Source organism: Helianthus annuus, chromosome 14, assembly GCF_002127325.2.
Source record: "Helianthus annuus cultivar XRQ/B chromosome 14, HanXRQr2.0-SUNRISE, whole genome shotgun sequence".
In the NCBI taxonomy this organism is placed as follows: Eukaryota; Viridiplantae; Streptophyta; class Magnoliopsida; order Asterales; family Asteraceae; genus Helianthus; species Helianthus annuus.
The window spans coordinates 94,682,235-94,708,836 of NC_035446.2; the positions used below are offsets into that span (position 1 = coordinate 94,682,235).

Below are 26,602 nucleotides of genomic sequence, written 5' to 3' on the forward strand. Positions count from 1 at the left end.
AGCAAGTCGGTTTTCGCAAAAAAATTATAAATCAAGGCAGCCGACTAGGGTTTATTCATTCACGCAACACAGGCGGCATTGGAGCATTCTTGGACGATTGTGAGGCATCTTGAAGCTGTGCAAGAGTCTTGGAAGCTTTCGGTTCGAGTTTGGAGCGTTTCGGGTTCGTTAAACATTAGTTTTTCGGTTTCTTTTCGTCTTGAACTATGAATTCAGTTGTTTCCAGACTTTGTTCAGTTGTTTTATTGAATATTATGAGTAGCTAAACTTCACAACTACCTAGGTTTTGATGAACTAGATGATTGTAATGCATATTTGACATGATTTCGGTTATTTGATGTGATTTACATAATCTTTCTTTGATATTGATCTTGATATTGCATGTTGGTATATTTTGATTGTTATTAGTCAATAAATTCAGCGGTTTAGGCACGAAGAAATTCCCCCTAGACTTAGGATTTAATTTAATTCGGTTATCTTAGGATTTTCGGGTTGAATATTGTGTTGAGAAATTGACCAAGTTGATTAATAATTAAAATCACGATATTAAAACTTGCATCCTCATCTTGTGACTCAAAAGACGATTAGGGTGAGCTAGGTTATTAGCTAATTATTGGTGGGTAGATTGGGTGACCGATAGCTCGGGCTCGTTTATTGCATCGTAATTAGGGTTTCCTAGGATTTCAATTATCAAAGTTGGGTTTGCTTTGCGATTGTGGGATTCTCTCTCAACATTATTGTGTCTGAGGTCAAAAGGATTCTATTTTCGTAGGATTTGGTATCGATAGCTCGAGCCTGTTCGTTCTAGCACTTCACATTTAGTCTTGCTTTCTCGTTTGGGACATCTCTATCGGGGGGTCAATCGAGGGAAATAAATATTTACCCGTTATCATTGTCACGTTAGCATTGCATGATTCTAGGGATTCGACACCTAGGTAGCCTTTATCTCATATATATTTGATCACAATTTGCTCGTGTGTTTGCTTCTTTGCTCGTTTTGTTTCCTACGTTTTCTTGCTTATTTTAGTTGTTAATTAATTATTCAAAATCACTCAAAACAAATCTAAAAATTTGACTACTTATTCGATAGAGGTTCAGTATCTAGAGTTTGCATATAGTGTCCACGGATTGATATCCGGTCTTGCCATCTACACTACACTGCGACCGGTGCACTTGCCGATTATGTGTGGTTTAGGTTGTGATTTCATTTTTAAAACTTGTTCGAATTTAATATACACATTTTCACACATCAAGTTTTTGGCGCCGTTGCCGGGGACACTGGCACTTTAGAGAACGACCCGAGTCGTCTATTTAGTTGTTTATTTGCTTTCATAGATTTCCATTGCCTTTAGGTGCCTTTTGCTTGCAATTTGTGCCTTTAGGGTTAGATTTGCTTTAGTACTTAGATTAGATTTCTTCTCATTGTATGCACCACACTCGTTCACAGGGGCCACCTTCGTTTGCTGCTTCGTCTGAGCCCGAGCGAGATTTCCACTGGCGCCTTCGCATTTTCCGAGCTAGTCAGGTACACACTTCATCTTCTGCTTCTACTATGGGTGACAACGAAGCCCCAGCTAGGAGAGTCATCGCAGACTACGCCAGGCCGAACGCGGCCAATGCTCGTTCCAGCATTACCCGACCCGCTACGGGGTTAATCGCTGGCAGATTCCACCCCAGATCATCACGATGGTTACGAACACCATCCAATTCCATGGACTACCTTCTGAGGACCCGAATGTCCATCTCTCGCGCTTTTCAGCTATCTGCGATACGTTCCAGGAGCAAGGTGTCACCGAGGATGCCTGCAAGCTGCGCCTATTTCCATTCTCGCTCGCTGACCGCGCCCATGCTTGGTTGGAATCCCTTCCTGCGGGATCCATTACTACTTGGGCCGATATGAAAGAAAAATTCTTAGGTAAGTATTTCCCTCCTTCCAAAACCGCTCGTCTGAGGAGCATGATCCAAGAGTTTCGTCAAAAGGAGGGAGATTCATTCTACGAGACATGGGAGCGTTTCAAGGAGTTATTACTCAAGTGTCCTCATCACGGATTTGAGGATTGGGCTTTAGTTGAGAGGTTCTATCATGGAGTGACGCCCACTACGAGGAATATGCTGAACACTACTGCCGGTGGCAATCTTCTGACCGCCAAGACACCTGATGAGTGCATGGATGTGTTCGAGGATATAGCGATGAGTAGCTACGAGTTTCCTGAGTCTAGAGATTCATCCACTACACATAGAGGAGTGCACAAGGTCGATGAGGTCACCAGGATGCAAGCACAGATTGATGCTTTGAAGCAGCAGGTGAGTGATATGAAGGTACAGAAGGAGCAGCTATGCGAGATATGCACTGGTAGGCATGACACGACCGCGTCTCCTATTGCCCCTACTGAGACACCAAGCAGGTAGAGTTTGTGGGAAATCGAAATCAGGGAAATTTTGGGGAGCGTTACAATTCGAATTGAAGGAACCACCCGAATTTCAGTTGGAAGAACAACCACCCACCGGGGTTTCAGCAACGTCAGAACTTGCTTCAGGACGCAGGAGCAGGATCGAGTTCGGGTACGAATAAAAGCCCCACGTTGGAGGAGATGCTGAGGCAAAACCAGGAGACAATGAAGCAGCATCAAGAGACCCTGGTTCAGCAGACACAGTTACTGACTCAGTTCATGACCAGAGAGGAGGCACGACATCAGGAGAACCAGTCGCGATTCTTGGAGCATGAGACTTTCATGAAGAATCAGAGCATAGCTTTCCAGAATCTTGAAAGGACTGTAGGTGCGATGTCAGAGAAGTTGAGTCAGAGACCCCCTGGTGGTCTCCCTAGTAGCACTGAGGGTAATCCAAATGCCACTGCAAAGGCTGTTACTACGAGGAGTGGTCGAGGAGCTGTAGAGGTCGAGCCGGTAGTCGATGAGGACCCGGAGGTCGACGAGGTGATTGAGATGGAGACCCCTGCTGGCAAAGTGCACCCTAGGCTGCGCCCAGCAAGTACAGCACAGTCCAGCGGGTCTCTAGTAGAGAAGATGGATGCAGAGAAGGAGCCGATGAGGGTGTACAAGCCGACACCCCCTTACCCTGGTAGGTTAGTGAAGGGTAAGGACGCGGAGTAGTATGGTCGTTTCATGGAGATGCTGAAGAAGTTACACGTGAACATCCCGCTTGTCGAGGCTTTGGCGAAGATGCCAAAGTATGCGAAGTTTTTGAAGGATCTTCTTACGAATAAGAAGAAATTAGAGGATCTTTCGACTGTCACCCTGAGTGAGGAGTGTTCTGCTGTCGTGCAGAACAAGCTGCCAAAGAAAATGACTGATCCTGCCAAAGAAAATGACTGATCCTGGTAGCTTTACCCTGATTGGGAATCTTACTGTCAGCAATGCGCTTGCTGACCTAGGTGCTAGCATAAATCTCATGCCCTATTCCATTTTCGCTAAGCTTGACCTAGGAGAGCCTTCCCCTACGCGCATGAGTATTCAGCTCGCCGATCGATCGGTGAAGTTTCCTAGGGGCATCGTGGAGAACATGTTGGTGAAGGTCGACAAATTCGTGTTTCCAGTTGACTTCGTCATCCTTGACATGGACGAGGACTCTGAGGTCCCACTGATATTAGGTCGTCCATTCCTTGCCACGGCACGAGCACTCGTTGACGTGTACGACGACAAGTTGACTATTCGAGTAGATGAGGATGAGGTCACATTCGACATTCAGCGTTCTATGAGGCATACCCAGCAGCATGATGACACTCTATACTTTATTGATACTCTTATGTCACATGTGGGTGGCCTTCTCAGCGAGATTTGTGGGAGAGATGCGTCCGATACGCATGATGCTAGTATGGATGATCAGGGGAGTGAGGTCACTGAGTTAGATGTTGAGCAGGACCCTCTGTTGCAGGCTACCGAGCCTTCCCCTAGATTCGAGGTGTTTAAGGTTATCGAGGAGGAGGAGATTCCGAAGGAGAGACCGTCTGTTGAGGCACCCCCGCCCCTGGAGTTGAAGGAGTTGCCGTCTCATCTGGAGTACGCATTCTTGGGTGAGGGATCGCAGTTACCCGTCATCATTTCTGCTGGATTGACGGAGGAGGAGAAGAAGAAGCTGATGAGTGTTTTGAGAGAGCACAAGCAGGCTATTGCGTGGAAGCTGATGGAAATCAAGGGTATTAACCCTTCGTTTTGCACGCACAAGATTTTGATGGAAGAGGAGTTCAAGCCGGTGGTTCAGCCTCAGAGAAGGCTAAACTCTAATATGCAGGAGGTTGTGAAGAAAGAGGTGATTAAGTTGCTGGATGCAGGACTGATTTACCCGATTTCGGACTCTGCATGGGTGAGTCCCGTCCAGGTGGTCCCCAAGAAGGGGGGTATGACAGTGGTCGTCAACGATAGGAATGAGTTGATACCCACCCGGACCGTCACCGGCTGGCGAGTTTGCATAGATTATCGCAGACTCAATGATGCCACGCGCAAGGATCACTTTCCTTTGCCATTCATTGATCAGTTGCTGGAGCGACTGTCAGGACAACAGTTCTATTGCTTTCTTGATGGATTCTCAGGTTATTTCCAGATCCCTATTGTACCAGAGGATCAGGAAAAGACCACATTTACATGCCCTTTTGGCACCTTCGCATATCGACGCATGCCATTTGGGTTATGTAACGCTCCAGCCACATTTCAGCGCTGTATGGTGGCGATCTTTCACGAGTTGATCGAGGACTCCATGGAGGTGTTCATGGATGACTTTTCTGTATTTGGGAGTTCCTTCGATCACTGTCTGCGTAATCTCGAGCGTGTGCTTACTCGATGTGAGGAGACGAACCTGATGCTTAACTGGGAGAAGTGTCATTTTATGGTTCGAGAGGGGATTGTGCTAGGGCACAAGATTTCACAGGCGGGGCTTGAGGTTGATCAAGCCAAGGTTGATGTTATTTCCAAGCTCCCGCCGCCTACTTCTGTAAAGTCGATTAGGAGTTTCTTGGGTCATGCGGGATTCTACCGCCGTTTCATCCGTGACTTTTCGAAGATTGCTCGCCCGATGACCCAGCTGCTAGAGAAGGATAGGCCATTCGTGTTCGACGGTGAGTGTTTGAGGGCCTTCGAGTTGATTAGGGAGAGGCTAGTGAGTGCTCCCATTCTGATTGCTCCCGATTGGAGCCTCACATTTGAGATCATGTGCGATGCCAGCGACTTTGCTGTTGGGGCCCTTCTAGGGCAGTGTAGGGAGAAACACTTTCATCCCATTTACTATGCTAGCAAGACCCTAAACGACGCCCAAGAAAACTACACCACGACGGAGAAGGAGTTGCTGGCAGTCGTATTCGCGTGCGACAAATTCCGTTCCTATCTGGTGCTATCGAAGACTGTTATTTTCACAGATCATGCGGCTCTTCGGTACTTGTTTGCGAAGAAGGATGCGAAGCCTAGGCTTATTCGATGGATTTTGCCGCTTCAGGAGTTTGATCTAGAGATTAGGGACAAGAAGGGGGCTGAGAACGTTGCTGCTGATCATCTTTCGAGATTAGAGAGCCCTGAGATAGAGAAAACTCGGGAGGATAGGATTGGGGATGAGTTTCCCCATGAGGCGTTGATGTTTTTGAAAGCCCACGAAGAAGGCTTTCCCTGGTTCGCTGATCTGGCGAATTACTTGTCTACAGGTGACCTTGTGGAGGGCATGACGTACCAGCAAAAGAAGAAATTCTTTGCGGATGTCAAGCACTACATTTGGGAGGATCCGTACTTGTTTAGGATCGGTGCGGACCAGGTTATTAGGAGATGCGTGTTTGGGTCCGAGTCGCGCAGCATTATGCGACATTGTCATGAGGGACCGACTGGTGGCCATTATGGTGCTGCTTATACCGCCAAACGTGTGTTTGATGCGGGTTTTTATTGGCCGACCATCTTTAGGGACGCACATGAGTTTGTGCAAACTTGTGATGCCTGTCAGAGGACAGGAAATATCTCATCCCGTAATGAGATGCCCCAGAACCCCATTCAGGTGGTTGAGGTCTTTGATATTTGGGGTATCGATTTTATGGATCCGTTCCCCATGTCGAGGGGGAACCGATACATCCTAGTCGCAGTGGATTATGTTTCTAAGTGGGTGGAGGCAGAGGCCTTGCCTACGAATGACGCGAGGGTTGTTGTGAGATTCTTGAGGAGGTTGTTTGCTAGGTTTGGGACACCGAAGTCCTTGATATCTGATCGAGGCACCCACTTTTGCAATTCACAGATGGAGAAGGTCTTGAAATGCAATGGGGGTCGGCTTTCGACGGCCTATCATCCACAAACAAGTGGGCAGGTGGAAAATTCGAATAGGGGGATTAAGAGGATCTTGGAGAAAACTGTCGGAAACAGTCGTATTGATTGGTCCGAGAAGTTAGATGACGCTCTGTGGGCTTTCCGTACTGCTTATATGTCACGACCCCCGACCCACCCTGGACGGAATCGGGTGCCGTGAGCAGTCCCGTGGTACCGGTGATTATTTTTGAAAAACATTGCAGCGGAATTTTCATCAGGACCGTGAGTTAGGAAAAATATCAGAGTTTAGAAAACACCGGATTTGATTTAAATAGATGGGATAAATCCCTATTTTAAAAAGATAAGTTTTATTTTATAAAACAATATTTCTTTAATAAGCCATTTCTTGATGCCTTTCAGTGCCGTATCCAGCCTTATGATAATTACCTGAAACATGTTTGAAAAAGGTTTTGTCAGCGGGAATGCTGAGTGAATTCATTCCATTTTTATACAAATATATTGTTATACCTTACAGTATTAAGGTTTTATATTTATTTGCATTTACCTTACTCAATCAGTATTTTGTCCCATAATAGCAATTCCAATATAACAGCAATAATATCACTCATTGGTTTACTTTCATCCAATAGTGAATTAATCAAATAACTATACTTTACTGTTATTCAATTTATCTATCATTAGGAAATTCCTATGACTGGGTCATATCACTGTTGATCATTCTTTCAACTAGTGACTCTGACCACATCACTTGTTCATAACACTGTTGATCATTCTTTCAACTAAGGTCTTTGGTCATATCGTTGTTGATCATTCTTTCAACTAGCGATTCTATTCATGGCACTGTTGATCATTCTTTCAACTAGTGCTTCTGGTCATTATCACTGTTGATCATTCTTTCAACTAGTGACTCTAATTATAACACTGTTGATCATTCTTTCAACTAGTGTCTTTGGACATATTACTGCTGATCATTCTTTCAGCTAGTGACTTTGGACATAATGATGTCTTATTACTTGGTCAAATATATTATTTCTAGCACCCAAATCATGCAATTCAGAATAATGACATTTTATGTCAATTATTATAACTTATCAAAATATGTTAATTCACCAATTGTAATAATATGATATAATAACTTGACTACAAATAGAATACAGTATACTTGACTTTGTTATGGTATCCGCCATTTAGATTTATATATAATAATTATGGTTATGCTAACTTTCCGGGTAATAGCAATGAGAATCAAATAATGTATAATACCTCCCATACCAGTAGTTATTATAAAATATAATAACTTAATCACTGTAAGTATAACTGGTAACTATTTAGGATTTTAGAAAGCATTTTGTAATATAATTGTTTCACAAAAGGTGATAAAACTTTGATAAAAGAGTATAGACTCACAAACGGTGAGAAAAGAGAAATGAACTCACATTGCAGATTTCTACGGGCAAAGTTTAGTCTACAGATATCCTTGATATATTGCTGATTCAATTTGGGCAGAGTCTAGTCTACTGATTAGCCTAATTCACACAGACAGGGTTGTAACTAATACAGCAATTACGACAATTCACGAGATTAAACCTTCACAACGATTAATCAGTGCAATACTCGATAATTCAATCGGATTCACAACGAATAACAGAGCATAGTCCGAATTCGAACAGCACTCTAATATTCAAGTCAAAATCACGACGAATAATCAAAGTACAAGCTCAATTGAGCAGCACCTGGACTATCGTTGGATAGTTATAATCGATCGGACGTTGAATCGTAATAGCGATCGAGTTATTACCCTGATTGCGGCAGCGTTTTGAGGTTTGTGTGTGTTAATTGTGGTAAACAGAGCATAACTCCGTGTATAATTCGACTTTTAACGTCGATTTTGTGCCAGAATTCAAGTCCCAACCTCTACTATTTATACACGAAATTTGACCCTGTCGCGTAGCGCGAGGGGTACCCCCATGGGCGTCGCGCTATGCGAGGGGTAACCTAGTTTCTATAGGTAGCCACGTCCCTAACTAGGCTTGCTGAGTTGATGAAATTGTAAAATTCAAAACGGCCAGCAAGTTATTTAGATAATCGTAACTAGGGTTTTGCCCCCCCCCTGAGTTTTAGGGGCCCTGATCCTGATTCTGATTGTTCTGGAAATTTTGGGGTTAGTGCAGAATTACTTGGGTGTTTTAATTAGGTTTTCCTATTGAATAAAATAATACAATAAATGATAGTTTTGACGAGGGTTGTTACATTATAGGACGCCTATTGGGACCACACCCTTTAGGATAGTTTATGGGAAAGCGTGTCATCTACCGGTGGAGCTAGAGCATCGTGCATACTTGGCATTGATGTCACACCCCAACCGATGGCGGAAACATCGGGATGAGACGAAGTGTGTATAGATTGCTAGAGACGTCATAACACTATGTGACAATATTTAATTAAATTCAAATTTCATTGCAATACTAAATTGTCATACAAGGTTCAAATAGAAATAACAACATAGTTTCAAATTATAACATAACAACAAAGATAAATTAATCTAGGTGTGTATCTAGTCCACCCTAAATCTCGTTTTATCTTTAGTCCATACTTCAACAATTAACCTGCAACATGTATTAAAATAGAGTTCAATGCAAAAGCAAAGGCGAGTATACAAGTTTGACTACATAGCATAATAGAATAAAAACTCATATCCAACATGTAACATAGTGATTAAATTTACTAGCGATGCAATTTTTGGCGTACTATATGATCAAACCCAAGAATACAACGCACAATAGCCTAATCCCAATAGTTTAGCGGGATAGAAATGTTTAACTCAACAATACCCAATTAGAATAGCGGGCGGGGCGTTAATCCTATAGCGCTATAATTGTTAAGGTGGGCTAGCAAAGTTAATGAGCATATAACGTTACAAATCGTTCATAGAGCATACAAGCATAGCAATTGATCACAATAGTTTCATGTTTCGTTCATAGATAGAGTATGTTTTGTTTTAAGCATAAAAGTTTGTTTTGTATAATCATACATGTTGCATCCCAAAGCGTAAAGGGAAAAAAGGGATCGAGTATACTCACGGTTTACAAGTCTTGACTTGAAGTTCCGAAAGTAAGTTTGGTGGATGATTTAGCTTGGAGCACCTAGTCCTTCTACACGAGGAAACGTAGGTGTGTGAGTTTGGCGTTTACGGAAGATTATGAATATGGAATAACTTATTAATACGAAAATAAAAATAATCATCTTTTAGACTTTATAACCGATATATGACACTAAGTAACCACTAGGGTTATGTTGTATTTCATGGGTAGTAAGCCCATTAGAATCATATTAAGGTTTAGGTCTTAGATGTTGTTCTACTCCTTTGACATGTAAACATAGGTTTAACATCAAAGGTTCGAAGGAGTATATATTTATACTTAGGATATATATTACATATTATTTAGGTCCAATATTCAAGTAGGAGGTAGAAGATTAAATCTCCATTTAGGTACCTCTAGTTACAAGGATGTCATGAATGGGGTAGGAAGACTAAGCTTCCATTTAGGCACCCCTTTGATGTTCACCACTACACTTGATGTAAAAACAACCAAGGAGGGTCATGAACTAAGGTTTGTACGAGTATATAAAATAACTAATCTATTAGAAATCATCAAATAATGAGTGGATTCTTATGAAGGATAGCCCAAGCTAATCCAACCATCACACATTCAACAAGTTTCACACTTGAACATTACTTGTGGGTAAAACCCTAATTAAAACAGAAAGTTTATGAGGTTTTAACCTCTGATTTAGATGTCTCAACCATGTTTTTAAGCCTAACCAACCATAAGAGAGGTTGTAAGCATTAGGACATTGGTTTGAGATGTGTTTCACACAAGTTGCATAAGTTTGAAACAAAACAGAAAGTTTTTGGTCAATTTCGGAGCAATTCCAGGTCTGATTTCTCCAAGGAGAAGTCAAGGAATCAAACTACATGATTAACCAAGCAAGTAGGAAAAAGAATGAGCAAAAACGGACAAGAAACGAGTGAGATATGCTCACTTTTGTGCAAGAGTATGAATCTACTCGAACCTTCTGAATTAACACGAATTTGGGACTGATTTGGAGATTTGAGAGTGTTTAGAAAAGTGAAAATAGCTTGGATTAGGATTGGTATTTATAGGGAAAAAGTTAGGTTAAGTTTAGGTGAGTATTTAATGCCAAAATCGAGTTTAAAACTCAAAAAAAGGTCAAAATCGCGCTCAAACAGACCTGCTGGAGGGTCTGTTCGCGCTGATCAGGCTTCAGTGAGGGAGTGGTTAAGAATTAAATGTGCTGAATAGAAACCATGTGAAGGCACTGGTGGAGTGGTGTGTGCGTGTGTGTTTAAGCTGGGTGACCCGGGTTCGAGTCCTGGCACCCGCTTTTTATTGTTTTGATTTTTAAACAGTTTCAATAATTGCAGAATCAGTCCCTGAAGTTTAGTTTGGTGAATTTGCACTAACGGTCCCTGTGGTTTAACTACTAACCAAGTTATATTGTTTTTTAAAAGGAAACTAACTTTTAAACTAACTAAGTTATATAATTTTTTTTTTTTTTTTGTTAACCAATTAGTTTATCTAAGTAATTGCTTAAGTAATTTAACTTGGTTTACTAACTAGGTTATTTTCTAGCTTCAAAATCTAACGGGACTAACTAGATTATTATAAAAAATGAACTTTTAAATAACAAAATTAATTATTTTAATTAATTTAATTAGTTTAAGCTTGAATAATGACCATATTTATAACGAAATAAAATCTTTAAACGTTTATTCGTTTCACAAAGCTTTCGAGTTTCACTATTTTACGAGTTTCAACTAGTTTAACGAGCATTGAGCGTAATAACGAATCGAGAGTCTATGATAATATATCGTTCAAACGTGAAAATCGCACATAAGTGTAACACAAACATGAATAAAATACCTTCGTTTTCATTATGATCAATAGTCTCGAATTACAAATGAAACGAAAGTAGATTACAAAGAGAGTACAAGTGTCTAAACATGGAAGGTACAACACGACTTGCTAAAATAAGAAAGGTTCGAAAATGCGGAGCGTTACAGTCTCCCCTCCTTTAGGGAATTTCGTCCCGAAATTTAGGAAGACGTAGGGAAAAGATGAGGGTACTTCTTCTTCATATCGCTCTTGAGTTCCCAAGTAAACTCAGCGCCACGTTTACCTTCCCATCGAACCTTGACGATAGGAATTTTACTGCGCCTCAATAACTTGACTTCTTGGTCCACGATTTCCATAGGTTTCTCCACAAAATGCAAAGTGTCGTTGATTTGAAGATCTTCGAGAGGAACTTGAAGTCCTTCATCAGCGAGACACTTCTTTAAGTTTGAAACATGAAACGTGGGATGAACATTGTTGAGCTCCTGAGGTAAATCGAGTCGATAAGCCACCTTGCCAATCCTTTCGAGTATCTTGAAAGGACCAACATAGCGAGGGGCAAGCTTTCCCTTCTTACCAAAACGAACCACTCCTTTCCAAGGAGATACCTTGAGTAGGACGAGATCTCCAACGTTGAACTCCATGGGTCTGCGTCCCTTGTTAGCATAGCTCTTTTGACGATTTCGAGCCTTGAGTAGATTATCACGGATTTGGTGAATCTTATCCGTTGCTTCTTGTATGAACTCAGGACCAGTAAAATGTTTATCGCCAATCTCGTGCCAACTTAAAGGAGATCGGCACTTGCGGCCATATAATGCCTCGAAAGGAGCCATTTGAATACTAGAGTGGTAGCTATTGTTGTACGAGAATTCGATCAAAGGTAAATGCACATCCCAACTACCACCAAAGTCGATGACACAAGAACGGAGCATGTCCCCTAGGGTTTGGATAGTACGTTCAGTCTGTCCATCCGTTTGAGGATGAAAGGCCGTACTGAGATTCAAATGAGTACCCATAGCGGACTGAAAAGTTTGCCAAAGACGCGAAGTAAATCGACCATCACGATCAGAAATGATGTCTAGGGGAACACCATGATAGCGTATGACTTCATCGGTATAGATGCGAGCAAGTCGTTCAACCTTGAAATCTTCACGAATAGGAATGAATTGAGCGGACTTGGTCAAACGATCGATGATCACCCAAATGCTGTCGTAACCAGAGGGTGTACGAGGAAGTTTAGTTATGAAGTCCATCGCAATGCTATCCCATTTCCAAACAGGGATTTCAGGTTGTTCGAGTAGACCAGAAGGTCGTTGATGCTCGGCTTTGACTTTCGAACAGGTAAGACATTTGGAAACGTACACAGCAATGTCTCTCTTCATACCAGGCCACCAATAGGATGTACGTAGATTATGGTACATCTTGTCGGCGCCAGGATGAATTGAGTACCTAGATTTGTGTGCTTCACTCATGATAAGGTCACGAAGATTGTCGCGATCTGGAATCCAGACGCGATCACAACAATAGAGAAGACCATCAGGTTTCGAAACGAGTTGACTTTCAGAAGCTCCACGTATTTCTACAGCCATGGAACCTTCATTGATAGACGAATATTGCGCTTCACGAATGCAATTGTGAAGATTGTTCGAGATATGAAAACAACGAATGACATCTACATGAGCCTTACGACTAAGTGCATCGGCCACGACATTTGCCTTACCAGGGTGGTAGCGAATCTCGCAGTCGTAGTCGTTGAGTAATTCCACCCAACGTCGCTGTCGCATATTGAGTTCCTTTTGGTCAAAGATGTGTTGCAGGCTCTTATGGTCAGTGAAAACCACACACTTAGTACCATACAGGTAGTGTCGCCAAATCTTTAACGCAAAAACAACTGCGCCAAGCTCGAGGTCGTGGGTAGTATAATTCTTCTCATGTATTTTGAGTTGACGAGAGGCGTAAGCGATGACTTTGTCTCGTTGCATGAGCACACAACCAAGACCACGATTCGAGGCATCACAGTACACCACGAAATCATTATTCCCATCAGGAAGAGCGAGGATAGGAGCGTTGCAAAGCAAATCCTTGAGAGTTTGAAAAGATTCCTCTTGCTCAGGACCCCAAGCAAAAGGTTTCTCTTTTTGAGTCAACGAAGTGAGAGGAACGGCGATCTTTGAAAAATTCGAGATGAATCGACGGTAGTAACCCGCCAATCCTAAGAAAGAACGGATTTCAGAAGGGGATTTAGGCGCATTCCAATTCTTCACAGCTTCGATTTTTGCAGGGTCGACATGGATTCCTTTTTCACTAACGACGTGTCCAAGGAATTGAACTTCTTTGATCCAAAACTCGCATTTAGAAAACTTAGCGTATAAACGTTCACTGCGCAAAAGTTCGAGTATAAGACGAAGATGACGCTCATGATCGGCTCGAGATTTAGAATAAATGAGGATATCGTCAATAAAGACGATCACGAAGCGATCCAAGTAAGGTTTACAAACGCGATTCATGAGGTCCATGAACACAGCGGGTGCGTTGGTTAAGCCAAAAGGCATAACCACGAACTCGTAATGTCCATAGCGAGTACGAAAAGCGGTTTTGGGAACGTCCTCTTCGAGGACTCGAAGTTGATGATAACCAGAACGAAGATCGATTTTGGAGAAACAGGTAGCGCCTTGGAGTTGATCAAAGAGGTCGTCGATACGCGGAAGGGGGTAACGATTCTTGACGGTGAGTTTGTTGAGCTCACGATAATCGATACACATGCGAAAGGAACCATCTTTCTTTTTAACGAAGAGTACGGGAGCACCCCAAGGAGAGGTACTTGGACGGATGAAACCCTTTTCGAGGAGTTCTTGGAGTTGCGAGGATAATTCTTGCATCTCAGAAGGTGCAAGACGATAAGGAGCCTTAGCAACAGGAGTTGCACCAGGTACGAGATCAATACGGAAATCAACAGATCGAGGTGGAGGAGGACCAGGCAAATCTTCAGGAAAGACGTCAGGGAAGTCGCACACCACTGGAACATCACTTATACATTTTCCCTTGCCCTTTTCTTCCACGACGTGGGCTAAAAAGGCAAAGTACTGTTTGCGTAAGTACTTGTTCGCTTGGGTGCAGGACATTAACTTCAGTCCCTTTGAAGGTCGGTCTCCGTAAACGTGTAAAACGTCACCAGAAGGAAGAGGTAAGCGAACGAACTTCTCGTGACAAGCGATTTCAGCATGGTTCTTTTGAAGCCAATCCATGCCTATGATAACGTCGAAACTGCCCAGTTGCATGGGTATGAGATCGATAGGGAAAACGTGCTCGTTAAGAGTAAGACGACAATCGAGGAGAATGGAATCGACTAAGATAGATTTGCCATTGGCGACTTCGACGGAAAACGACTTGGGTAGCTTAGAGCGTGCGCAATTTAACAATGATTCGAATTCTAAGGACACAAAGCTTTTGTCCGCACCAGTATCAAACAGTATCGAAGCATAAAGATGGTTAACAAGAAACGTACCATTAACGACATCATTGTCGTTGCGTGCTTGATTCGCGTTTAGGTTGAAAGCGCGTCCACGAGGAGGTTGTTGTTGCTCTTGATTCCATAATGGGCATTGGGGGCGAATATGATTAACATCCCCACATTTGAAACATGCCCTAGCGGGTCTTGCGTTTGGAGGAGCAGGTGGAGCTTGTTGCGCTTGTTGAGCTTGTGGCGCTTGCTGTTGTTGGTAGCGGCAAAAGGCGGTGTCATGTCCATAACGGTTACAATTGCCACAACGACGACATCTAGCAGTGGCGGGGTGATGGTAGTTACAGGTGGCACACTTGGGGTGAATCCCAGTGTACGGCCTTTGGGCGTTATCAGGAGCAACAGGGTTTGGGTTAACAGGCGGCACAATCGCGTTACAAACGGGGTTGGATTGCTTTCGCTTCCTTCCCCTATTGTTATTCGATTGTTGGGTAATCTGGTTGGCTGGCTTGGAAGAAGCAGGTTTTGAGGCTTGCTTATCACGAACGCGGTTGTTATTAAGGGAAGCGGCCAAACGGTACACAGCTTCGATGTTATCGAGGTTGGCTGCCTCAATCGTATCGCGCATGCTAGGGGGTAACCCATTGATGTACTTGGTTATCTTGCGTGCGGTAGTCAAGACAAGGTGAGGGACAATGACACTGAGTTGCTTGAAACGGGTGGTATAGGCTAGGTTATTATCATCAATCTGCCTTAAGACCCAAAATTCTTCTTCCAACTTTTGTTGCTCATGCGGAGGGCAAAACTCGTCCATCATTAGGGCCTTAGTCTCCTCCCAGGTCAACGCATAAGCCAGCTCGTTCGAACGTATGTTTCTTTCATTCGACCACCACTCGAGAGCTCGGGCTTGGAATACCCCAGTCGCGCTACGCGTCTTGAGCTCGTCAGGGCAATCGCTATTGATGAATGTGACCTCTATGCTGTCAAACCACTCAAGCATAGCGGTCACCCCATCATTGCCAGTAAATGGCTTGGGATTGCACGAAGAAAAGTGCTTAAAGTTGAACGAAGCGGGCTTGCGTATTTCGACCTTAGAGTCGACGGAAGAGTGAGGAGTTTCAGAAGCTCGAATCTCGGAAATGACCTTTGGAACGACGCGCGCAAATTGATCGGCCATGAAAGCCATCATCTTCTTCGTGGAGTGAGACTTTGACTTCTTAGACGCTTTGGAGAGACGAGAAGACATCTAAGATTCAAAAGATTGAAAAGGTGAGACTTGGTCACAATGTTTGTTTAAGAAAAATGAAGTTGATCACATAACATAAAGAGTCACATAGCATAAAGGGTTCAAATTGATTCGCATAGCATGAAAGTTTAAACGTTTCATATAGCATAGTCATGAGTTCCACATAGCATAACATGAATAAACGAAAGCATTGTAAATTTAGTTTGTTCACGAGGGATTATTATTGTTTGTGATTGCGGTAACGTGCGAAATGATTAAAACGACATTTTGAAATGAACGAACGTTCAAATATAAAAATCACATATAAATTGAGATGCATAAAAGAGAGGCTCAATAAAACATTGGAGTGTTTCGGGTAGAGAAACGTCGACTATTCCAAAGTGGGTCGAAAGTCCTTTCGAATTAGAGATATTGTGCTTTGGCCTATAGGCAAGATACTCTCGTCGAGAAGCGATTAACGGTATCTTACCCTTCCAGTTACTACACATCTCTAAATGATTGGAACATTCGGGACTTTGGCGAGAATAAAAATCAAGGAATGGGACTTAATCGACAAGATGCGGGTTTCACCCCTAACTTGACGATTTCGTACCCTAAATGTGGTTGGTACTCGTTGGCCAAAATAAATTTTGACACTTTGACGAGGGTCCACTAGAGTTGAAATGGAAATTACCATTAAGTTGTGGATGTCACTCCTAGCTTAATGGTGAAATTTCGTGCAAAAATAGATTAAAGGTAGAATGAGAGTCGTTTACCAAATTGTGGGTTTCACGCCTATTTTGGTAAATTCTTCTCGTTGGTGTTACAAGAGTATAAAAATAGCATAAGTGTATTCGTGTTAGCCTTAGGAAAGGCACATAATTTTAATCAAAGTATAGCTAGGAAGCATGCATGGTAGAGTACAAAAGTCTTAAACAACAAATAAGAGGCAAAATTCCTAGAACTATAGATTAGGGCAAAAGCATGGCAATTTTCCTAATTCCCTATAGTTATGGCTCTGATACCAATCTGTCACACCCCAACCGATGGCGGAAACATCGGGATGAGACGAAGTGTGTATAGATTGCTAGAGACGTCATAACACTATGTGACAATATTTAATTAAATTCAAATTTCATTGCAATACTAAATTGTCATACAAGGTTCAAATAGAAATAACAACATAGTTTCAAATTATAACATAACAACAAAGATAAATTAATCTAGGTGTGTATCTAGTCCACCCTAAATCTCGTTTTATCTTTAGTCCATACTTCAACAATTAACCTGCAACATGTATTAAAATAGAGTTCAATGCAAAAGCAAAGGCGAGTATACAAGTTTGACTACATAGCATAATAGAATAAAAACTCATATCCAACATGTAACATAGTGATTAAATTTACTAGCGATGCAATTTTTGGCGTACTATATGATCAAACCCAAGAATACAACGCACAATAGCCTAATCCCAATAGTTTAGCGGGATAGAAATGTTTAACTCAACAATACCCAATTAGAATAGCGGGCGGGGCGTTAATCCTATAGCGCTATAATTGTTAAGGTGGGCTAGCAAAGTTAATGAGCATATAACGTTACAAATCGTTCATAGAGCATACAAGCATAGCAATTGATCACAATAGTTTCATGTTTCGTTCATAGATAGAGTATGTTTTGTTTTAAGCATAAAAGTTTGTTTTGTATAATCATACATGTTGCATCCCAAAGCGTAAAGGGAAAAAAGGGATCGAGTATACTCACGGTTTACAAGTCTTGACTTGAAGTTCCGAGAGTAAGTTTGGTGGATGATTTAACTTGGAGCACCTAGTCCTTCTACACGAGGAAACGTAGGTGTGTGAGTTTGGCGTTTACGGAAGATTATGAATATGGAATAACTTATTAATACGAAAATAAAAATAATCATCTTTTAGACTTTATAACCGATATATGACACTAAGTAACCACTAGGGTTATGTTGTATTTCATGGGTAGTAAGCCCATTAGAATCATATTAAGGTTTAGGTCTTAGATGTTGTTCTACTCCTTTGACATGTAAACATAGGTTTAACATCAAAGGTTCGAAGGAGTATATATTTATACTTAGGATATATATTACATATTATTTAGGTCCAATATTCAAGTAGGAGGTAGAAGATTAAATCTCCATTTAGGTACCTCTAGTTACAAGGATGTCATGAATGGGGTAGGAAGACTAAGCTTCCATTTAGGCACCCCTTTGATGTTCACCACTACACTTGATGTAAAAACAACCAAGGAGGGTCATGAACTAAGGTTTGTACGAGTATATAAAATAACTAATCTATTAGAAATCATCAAATAATGAGTGGATTCTTATGAAGGATAGCCCAAGCTAATCCAACCATCACACATTCAACAAGTTTCACACTTGAACATTACTTGTGGGTAAAACCCTAATTAAAACAGAAAGTTTATGAGGTTTTAACCTCTGATTTAGATGTCTCAACCATGTTTTTAAGCCTAACCAACCATAAGAGAGGTTGTAAGCATTAGGACATTGGTTTGAGATGTGTTTCACACAAGTTGCATAAGTTTGAAACAAAACAGAAAGTTTTTGGTCAATTTCGGAGCAATTCCAGGTCTGATTTCTCCAAGGAGAAGTCAAGGAATCAAACTACATGATTAACCAAGCAAGTAGGAAAAAGAATGAGCAAAAACGGACAAGAAACGAGTGAGATATGCTCACTTTTGTGCAAGAGTATGAATCTACTCGAACCTTCTGAATTAACATGAATTTGGGACTGATTTGGAGATTTGAGAGTGTTTAGAAAAGTGAAAATAGCTTGGATTAGGATTGGTATTTATAGGGAAAAAGTTAGGTTAAGTTTAGGTGAGTATTTAATGCCAAAATCGAGTTTAAAACTCAAAAAAAGGTCAAAATCGCGCTCAAACAGACCTGCTGGAGGGTCTGTTCGCGCTGATCAGGCTTCAGTGAGGGAGTGGTTAAGAATTAAATGTGCTGAATAGAAACCATGTGAAGGCACTGGTGGAGTGGTGTGTGCGTGTGTGTTTAAGCTGGGTGACCCGGGTTCGAGTCCTGGCACCCGCTTTTTATTGTTTTGATTTTTAAACAGTTTCAATAATTGCAGAATCAGTCCCTGAAGTTTAGTTTGGTGAATTTGCACTAACGGTCCCTGTGGTTTAACTACTAACCAAGTTATATGGTTTTTTAAAAGGAAACTAACTTTTAAACTAACTAAGTTATATAATTTTTTTTTTTGTTAACCAATTAGTTTATCTAAGTAATTGCTTAAGTAATTTAACTTGGTTTACTAACTAGGTTATTTTCTAGCTTCAAAATCTAACGGGACTAACTAGATTATTATAAAAAATGAACTTTTAAATAACAAAATTAATTATTTTAATTAATTTAATTAGTTTAAGCTTGAATAATGACCATATTTATAACGAAATAAAATCTTTAAACGTTTATTCGTTTCACAAAGCTTTCGAGTTTCACTATTTTACGAGTTTCAACTAGTTTAACGAGCATTGAGCGTAATAACGAATCGAGAGTCTATGATAATATATCGTTCAAACGTGAAAATCGCACATAAGTGTAACACAAACATGAATAAAATACCTTCGTTTTCATTATGATCAATAGTCTCGAATTACAAATGAAACGAAAGTAGATTACAAAGAGAGTACAAGTGTCTAAACATGGAAGGTACAACACGACTTGCTAAAATAAGAAAGGTTCGAAAATGCGGAGCGTTACAATTGAAGGCAGTCAATCTTGACTTGCCAGCTGCGGGCAAGAACCGGTTTCTTCAACTTCACGAGTTAGAGGAGTTACGCGATGAGGCGTATGAGAAGTCGTGGGCATATAAAGAGCGTACAAAGGCGTTGCACGACAAACACTTGAAGCAGGCGAAAGAGTTCAAGTGTGGGGAGAAAGTGTTGCTATACAATTCCCGGTTGAAGCTGTTCCCAGGAAAGTTGAGATCGCGTTGGCACGGACCGTTTGTGGTCAAACAGGTGTTCCCGTATGGAACGATAGAGGTTGAGAATGAAGACGGTTAAAGGTTCAAGGTCAATGGGCATCGATTGAAGCATTTTGTCGAGGGACCGACAGAGGATCGAGAGGAGGAGGTGATTGACCTCCCCGTTATGAGCACGTGAGAGTTGTTTTGCACACTCGGGTCTCCCGAGTTGTATACTTTGTACCGTTTTGTGTGTAAGTTATATTTTGTGTATCTTGAGTCTTGTAGAGTTTGTGTTGTTTTGAGCGTACTGATCTGTTTGTCGAGACGCGCAGTTCACAGGTAGAGAAAAACCGAGCCAAGGCGTGCGGGTGTAACGTCGGAGACGAGGTGAGTTAAGGGTTTAATAATAATAATAACCACTAATAATAATAAATCATTAATAATAAATTAATTTAAAAAAATTAAAAAAAATCTGTTTGGCACACTTTACAGACCGCAAAGAGGGTCATATACGATCCGTAAGAATGAGGCGGTCAGAAAAAAAATTGAAACATTTACGGACCGCAAAGGGTTGTCATACGGTCCGTAAGCCTTTCGCCTGTTCAAAAAAATATAAAACCCCCAAATTGGGTCGTCTTCCTCATTCACCCAAACACCACCCTCCTCCAACCGCCGATCACCGTTCACCACCCCCTCACCTTCACCGCCCAGACCTACCACCATCTCCACGTCACTCTCAACCCATCAACCACCATCCTCCATCTCCACCAGCCTCAGCCAGCATCACCCACCATCTCAACTCACCATCTTCACCGCCACACCACTCCACCCACCCTCCACCTTCACACGATCAACCGCCACCATCTCAGCCACCATCAACCGCCTCCATCCGTACAACCGCCACCATCTCAGTCCCTTACCACCGCCGACCACCTTCACCATCCACCGAGCTATCAGGCACCCGCCTCCACCCCGGTCAACTTCGTTTCCCGCGTTTCATCGACATTCAGGTATGCATTTTGTATTTTTGTGTATTTTGTGTTGAATCAGTTTTTTTTATCTCTGTCGATTAGGGTGCGTAAGTGTCGGTGTCTATCGAGTCTGAGTCGATTTCAGCGTAGAGCCTCGTGTCGGGTCCGTTGTAGATTTAGTTGGGTCGGGTCAGTTTAGTCGAGTCTAGTGTCGGGTCGTATTAGTTGATTGGTTTCAGTTGAGTTTCTAGTCCGTCGTAACAGGCGTCTTTGGTAGCCCATTTTATTTAAGAGTAGTTGACTTGTTTCGGGTCTCGGTGTAGTCATTTCGTCGTACCGTTCGAAGGTGTAGCTTGAGTCGTCTAAGAATGTTGTAAATTGTAATGTTGTGTGTCGAGAGTCGAGAGTTCTTAGTCGTGTCGATTTTGTTTCGTGATGTCGAGTCTGTTTCGGGTTCAGTTCAGTCGTGTCGGTCAGTTTGTCAAGTCGTATCGGTCGTAGTAATTTTATCTTGAAAAAAAATGGGAGTCGTTTAGTGTCGAGTCTTTAGAGTAGGCGTCCTTTGTGTTGTTGTATGTTATATAGTTTATTTCGGATGCTTACATAAGTTGACATTGAGCTTGCATTGATTTAAATTTTTAGTGTCGGATTTGTATCGTGTTTTATTTGCAGGTTTGCGATCGCCTCGCCCGTACTCAATCTCCATTCGGGCGAGGATGGTTGGTTTCTTGTAAATGTGTCGGGGGCATGCCGAAATTTCTCATTTTTGTTGTTGTATATTTATTCGGTGCGGCCGTGAACGAAATGCTATACGACCGCAACTACCACCCCCAGCACACCAAAAATATGTATTTTCGCTTTTCGTTTCATTCATTTCTTTCAGTTACTTTAATTGAAATAAAAAAAATTAAAAAATTAAAAAATTAAAAAATAAAAATGCATCGAAAAACGTGTTGGGGGCGGTGTCTTGTATTATTTGTCTTGTATTTCTCACTGTTGTAAATGAGTGCAGGTATGGCATCTTCATCGTCAGCACAGCCGTCTTGCAAGCGAGGACGTCCTTCACGCACTCCAGCACCACAGCCGCCGCCTGAGCGTCCTGCTAGAGTGATTCGATATTCTGAGGATCCGCAGATGCCTGATCCGTTTGCAGCGATACCACCACCAGCTGACCTCCCACCGGAGGAGGGGCACACACTGCTGCAGTTTCATCCAGATTCAGATGAGTACACAGCCTTACAGAGGTATCTCGGTTTACGTTATCACAGATGTAGAGTACTGGACTGGGGTTTGATGGAGCGCATGGGCGCTCGTGCTAGGTTTGAGGGGTTGATCACGCCTCGCTGGAGGAGGTTGTTAGACGAGAGGAGAGTGTATCATCATGAGCTTGTACTGGAGTTCCACGCTACTTTCAGGCTACATCATGTTCGCATAGCTGAGCCTGCTGCAGTCAGTTTCGCCCTTGGACGACGGACACACATACTGTCCCTCGCTCAGTTCGCCGTCCATGCGGGTTTGTATACATTGGAGGAGACCACGCAGCCTATCTTCACTGAGAGTTTGATGGGATGGACAGATGAGACATTACCTCAGTGTGTCACCACGACACAACTGACGGCATTTTGGTCCACCATAGGAGATCGTGCGTGGGCTTCAGGGATTCCAGCCTCGCAGATCAGAGATCCGGTCATTCGCTTTCTACATCGGATTCTAGCTTGCACCGCACTTTCTCGATACATGAGTCTCGAGAAAGTTACATATCATGATCTGTTCGCGTTGTATTGCATGGTGGAGGACGCGGTACAGACTCCAGGATTTGTATGGGATCATACATCAGTGTACTTGCTAAGAGCTTGGGTGTGTATCAGGATTTCCCACCAGGATGGTTGCATGAGGAGCCTGGCGGATCACTGTATAGGTTGAGTGACATGAGACAGATGACAGAGTTGTTGGCACCGGGCGACCCGCCTAGATTTCTTGAGCCGAGGGCCGTGCAGTTGGGTATTGCGGCCGGAGGTGAGGCACAGGAGGAGGTCCCGGTGGTAGCACCACGTTTTAGGCATGGTGATAGGGAGAGAGCTCGGGTTAGGGGTGCTGGAGCCCCTAGAGCAGCGAGGACAGTGGAGGAGAGGTTGGATAGTTTAGAGCAGTCTGTAGATGGGGTGGTAGATACACTGACAGAGGTCAAGACGATGCTTCAGCGTGTCATTGATCATTTTCACATCCCTCCACAGGATCAGCAGCCACCACTAGGGCAGCAGTAGTCAGCATCAGCAGGGATTTTGGGTTACCTTTGTACTTTTTCCCTTTATTTTTGTTTTTATGATCATGGTCTGTACTTGATATATATAGCGGGGGAATTGTAAGGGTAACCAGTTGGGTCTTTTGTTGTACTTGTACGTTGTATATTTATTGTATATTATGGTTGTGTTTGATATATTGCTTCTAGCCGTGCAGTTCATTATACAGGTTATATTATGATACGGAGTCGCGTAAGCTGAACGGTTTCTTCATCTTGAGCAGTGTATCGAGCATATCAGGGGATTTTCAGTTTCACTCTTCCTGATTGTTGTTGTTGTATATTCTTTGTTTATTTCCTTTTTGTTCACATTGAGGACAATGTGTCTTTCAAGTGTGGGGATGGGGAAATTTTGTAAAATGAGTCTGTAAATACTTATAAAATAAATAAATAAATAAATAAAAATAAAAGAAAAAAAGAGTTGGTCTGTGAGTCCCGGTCCTTTAGCGCGTAGAAAACGGAAAACCTTTTCAAAACGTCGGTCAAAAGCAGTTTAATTGTCGAATTTACGAGTTGGAAAGCACGTGTTTCTTTAAGTTGCGGGATAGTAGGTTGACTGAATCGGTTTTTGGGAAGTAAAAGGGTTTGGGAGGCCTAGGATAGTGGATGGAGCCGGAGAGTTAATTGGTTGTGCATTGTCAATATCGGTAACCCTTATCTACCACATGATAGTGAGATTTGAGCCTTTATATGTTTCATATTTATATGTTCACTACTTTCGTTTCATGTGTGTTTACCAACTTTGTTGCATCACTTTAGAACTTGTGCGTTTTGATACAGTTTGAGACCTTCGGTTAGGTTTTGACATGGATATGATAGAGGCATTAGGATCACCTTGTTTGTGTTACCTTTGTGTTTGACCCGTTTTATCATTACCCCTAGATACACCACTTTGAGCCTAGCCGTTCGTTTGTCACCCGTTTGTGATTTGATAGCCGGATCGTGTTACGTGATTATTATATTTGAAAAAAAATAAAAAAAAATAAAATCGAAAAAAAAAGAGGAAAAGAAAAAAAAAATAGAATAAAGTTGTGGGTCAAAATGACCAATGTGTTAGTATTTGTTTCGTATATATCCGGTTTATCTTGTGTTTATGTGTTTAGCCCATTATGTCCGAAAAAATGAAAAAAAAATATATATATACAATACCTACCCTTAGCCCTTACCTACCCAATAAAGTGCTTTTGATCCATGTCGAGTTTTAACAAATAGGTGGAGATCTGATTGACGTACAAGCTTATGACAGTGTTGCTTCAAAGTTTGGTTTTGAGAGTTCACTCAAAATTACATATTTATTAGCCGAGAGATGAGTGAAATTGTGAGGGGTATTGACATTGCATAATTGATTGCTCGAAGGTAAGAAAAGCATGATTAGGTAGGCCCGTTTTCAGTTAAAATGTTATGATTCGTCACCTTTTGAACGTTGTAAGTCTTGCGAAACTTTTGTGGTGGATGACTTCGTGGTTCGTGTTATAACTTGTTCGAGATTTGCGTTCTTGTTAAAGTGTTTAAGTTGGACATGCTGCTTGGGATTTTGCTTAGGGACAAGCAAAAGGTTAAGTGTGGGGATGTTTGATATGTTTATAATTACACATATTTTTCGTATCAAATTCCTTACATTCTTATGATTTTGGATGTGGTTTTCTCGCGATTTGGATACTTAATTGTTTAAATTATGGATTTGCAGGAATTGATGATGAACCTGCTAATTTCGCGGTGAAAACAGAAGAAAAATGGTGCAGCGAAAGCAACACGGAAAGACGTGTCGGAAAAGCAAGAAAAAAATAAAATAATGTTGTACAGGACCCTTTACGGACCGTACGACCAGGTCTTTACGGTCCGCAAGGAGGAGGCGCGCACCCGGATTGACCTAGTTGCTTACGGACCGCAAGCCTTTCACCATACGGTCCGTAAGCAAGTCGGTTTTCGCAAAAAAATTATAAATCAAGGCAGCCGACTAGGGTTTATTCATTCACGCAACACAGGCGGCATTGGAGCATTCTTGGACGATTGTGAGGCATCTTGAAGCTGTGCAAGAGTCTTGGAAGCTTTCGGTTCGAGTTTGGAGCGTTTCGGGTTCGTTAAACATTAGTTTTTCGGTTTCTTTTCGTCTTGAACTATGAATTCAGTTGTTTCCAGACTTTGTTCAGTGGTTTTATTGAATATTATGAGTAGCTAAACTTCACAACTACCTAGGTTTTGATGAACTAGATGATTGTAATGCATATTTGACATGATTTCGGTTATTTGATGTGATTTACATAATCTTTCTTTGATATTGATCTTGATATTGCATGTTGGTATATTTTGATTGTTATTAGTCAATAAATTCAGCGGTTTAGGCACGAAGAAATTCCCCCTAGACTTAGGATTTAATTTAATTCGGTTATCTTAGGATTTTCGGGTTGAATATTGTGTTGAGAAATTGACCAAGTTGATTAATAATTAAAATCACGATATTAAAACTTGCATCCTCATCTTGTGACTCGAAAGACGATTAGGGTGAGCTAGGTTATTAGCTAATTATTGGTGGGTAGATTGGGTGACCGATAGCTCGGGCTCGTTTATTGCATCGTAATTAGGGTTTCCTAGGATTTCAATTATCAAAGTTGGGTTTGCTTTGCGATTGTGGGATTCTCTCTCAACATTATTGTCTCTGAGGTCAAAAGGATTCTATTTTCGTAGGATTTGGTATCGATAGCTCGAGCCTGTTCGTTCTAGCACTTCACATTTAGTCTTGCTTTCTCGTTTGGGACATCTCTAGCGGGGGGTCAATCGAGGGAAATAGATATTTAACCATTATCATTGTCACGTTAGCATTGCATGATTCTAGGGATTCGACACCTAGGTAGCCTTTATCTCATATATATTTGATCACAATTTGCTCGTGTGCTTGCTTCGTTTGCTCGTTTTGTTTCCTACGTTTTCTTGCTTATTTTAGTTGTTAATTAATTATTCAAAATCACTCAAAACAAATCTAAAAATTTGACTACTTATTCGATAGAGGTTCAGTATCTAGAGTTTGCATATAGTGTCCACGGATTGATATCCGGTCTTGCCATCTACACTACACTGCGACCGGTGCACTTGCCGATTGTGTGTGGTGTAGGTTGTGATTCCATTTTTAAAACTTGTTCGAATTTAATATACACATTTTCACACATCAAGCTTCCAGCCTATTTACGCATTTGCACCTGTAGCTTAGTCTTTTGAAAACACGCCAGTTTTCAACCGACACATTTTGAAAAGATTTTCAAAATTGTTTTTTATGTACACAATGCTACATATAATTTTCATAAATAACTTGGGGTAAACTATTTCTCATGTTATCAGTTTTACAAGCTTGATAATACATATGGGGCCTAGTATGAAAACCGAGACATGATTAACCGACACACCACTTATTCCCTTATTGGGAATACCCATATTGGGCAAAACCCGTATTGGGTTATAAAAATCTTTTTAATAAATCATTAGCATCTGTCAGGTGTATGCCTACACCCCGTGCTTAG

At 41.7% G+C, this 26,602-nt stretch overlaps 1 protein-coding gene and 1 non-coding gene across 2 annotated transcripts; one reads left to right on the forward strand and one right to left on the reverse strand.

Moving 5' to 3' along the window:
• The first annotated feature begins 1,686 nt into the window (after nucleotides 1-1,686).
• Nucleotides 1,687-3,113, forward strand: LOC110906967. The gene is made up of 2 exons (XM_022152016.1): nucleotides 1,687-2,405; nucleotides 2,468-3,113. The coding sequence occupies exons 1-2, from the start codon at nucleotides 1,687-1,689 to the stop codon at nucleotides 3,111-3,113; spliced, it is 1,365 nt and encodes a 454-aa protein (XP_022007708.1).
• Nucleotides 1,945-2,051, reverse strand: LOC118486868. Its single transcript, XR_004880035.1, has one exon. It is a non-coding gene; the product is annotated as a small nucleolar RNA R71 (small nucleolar RNA).
• Nucleotides 3,114-26,602: the final 23,489 nt, after the last annotated feature.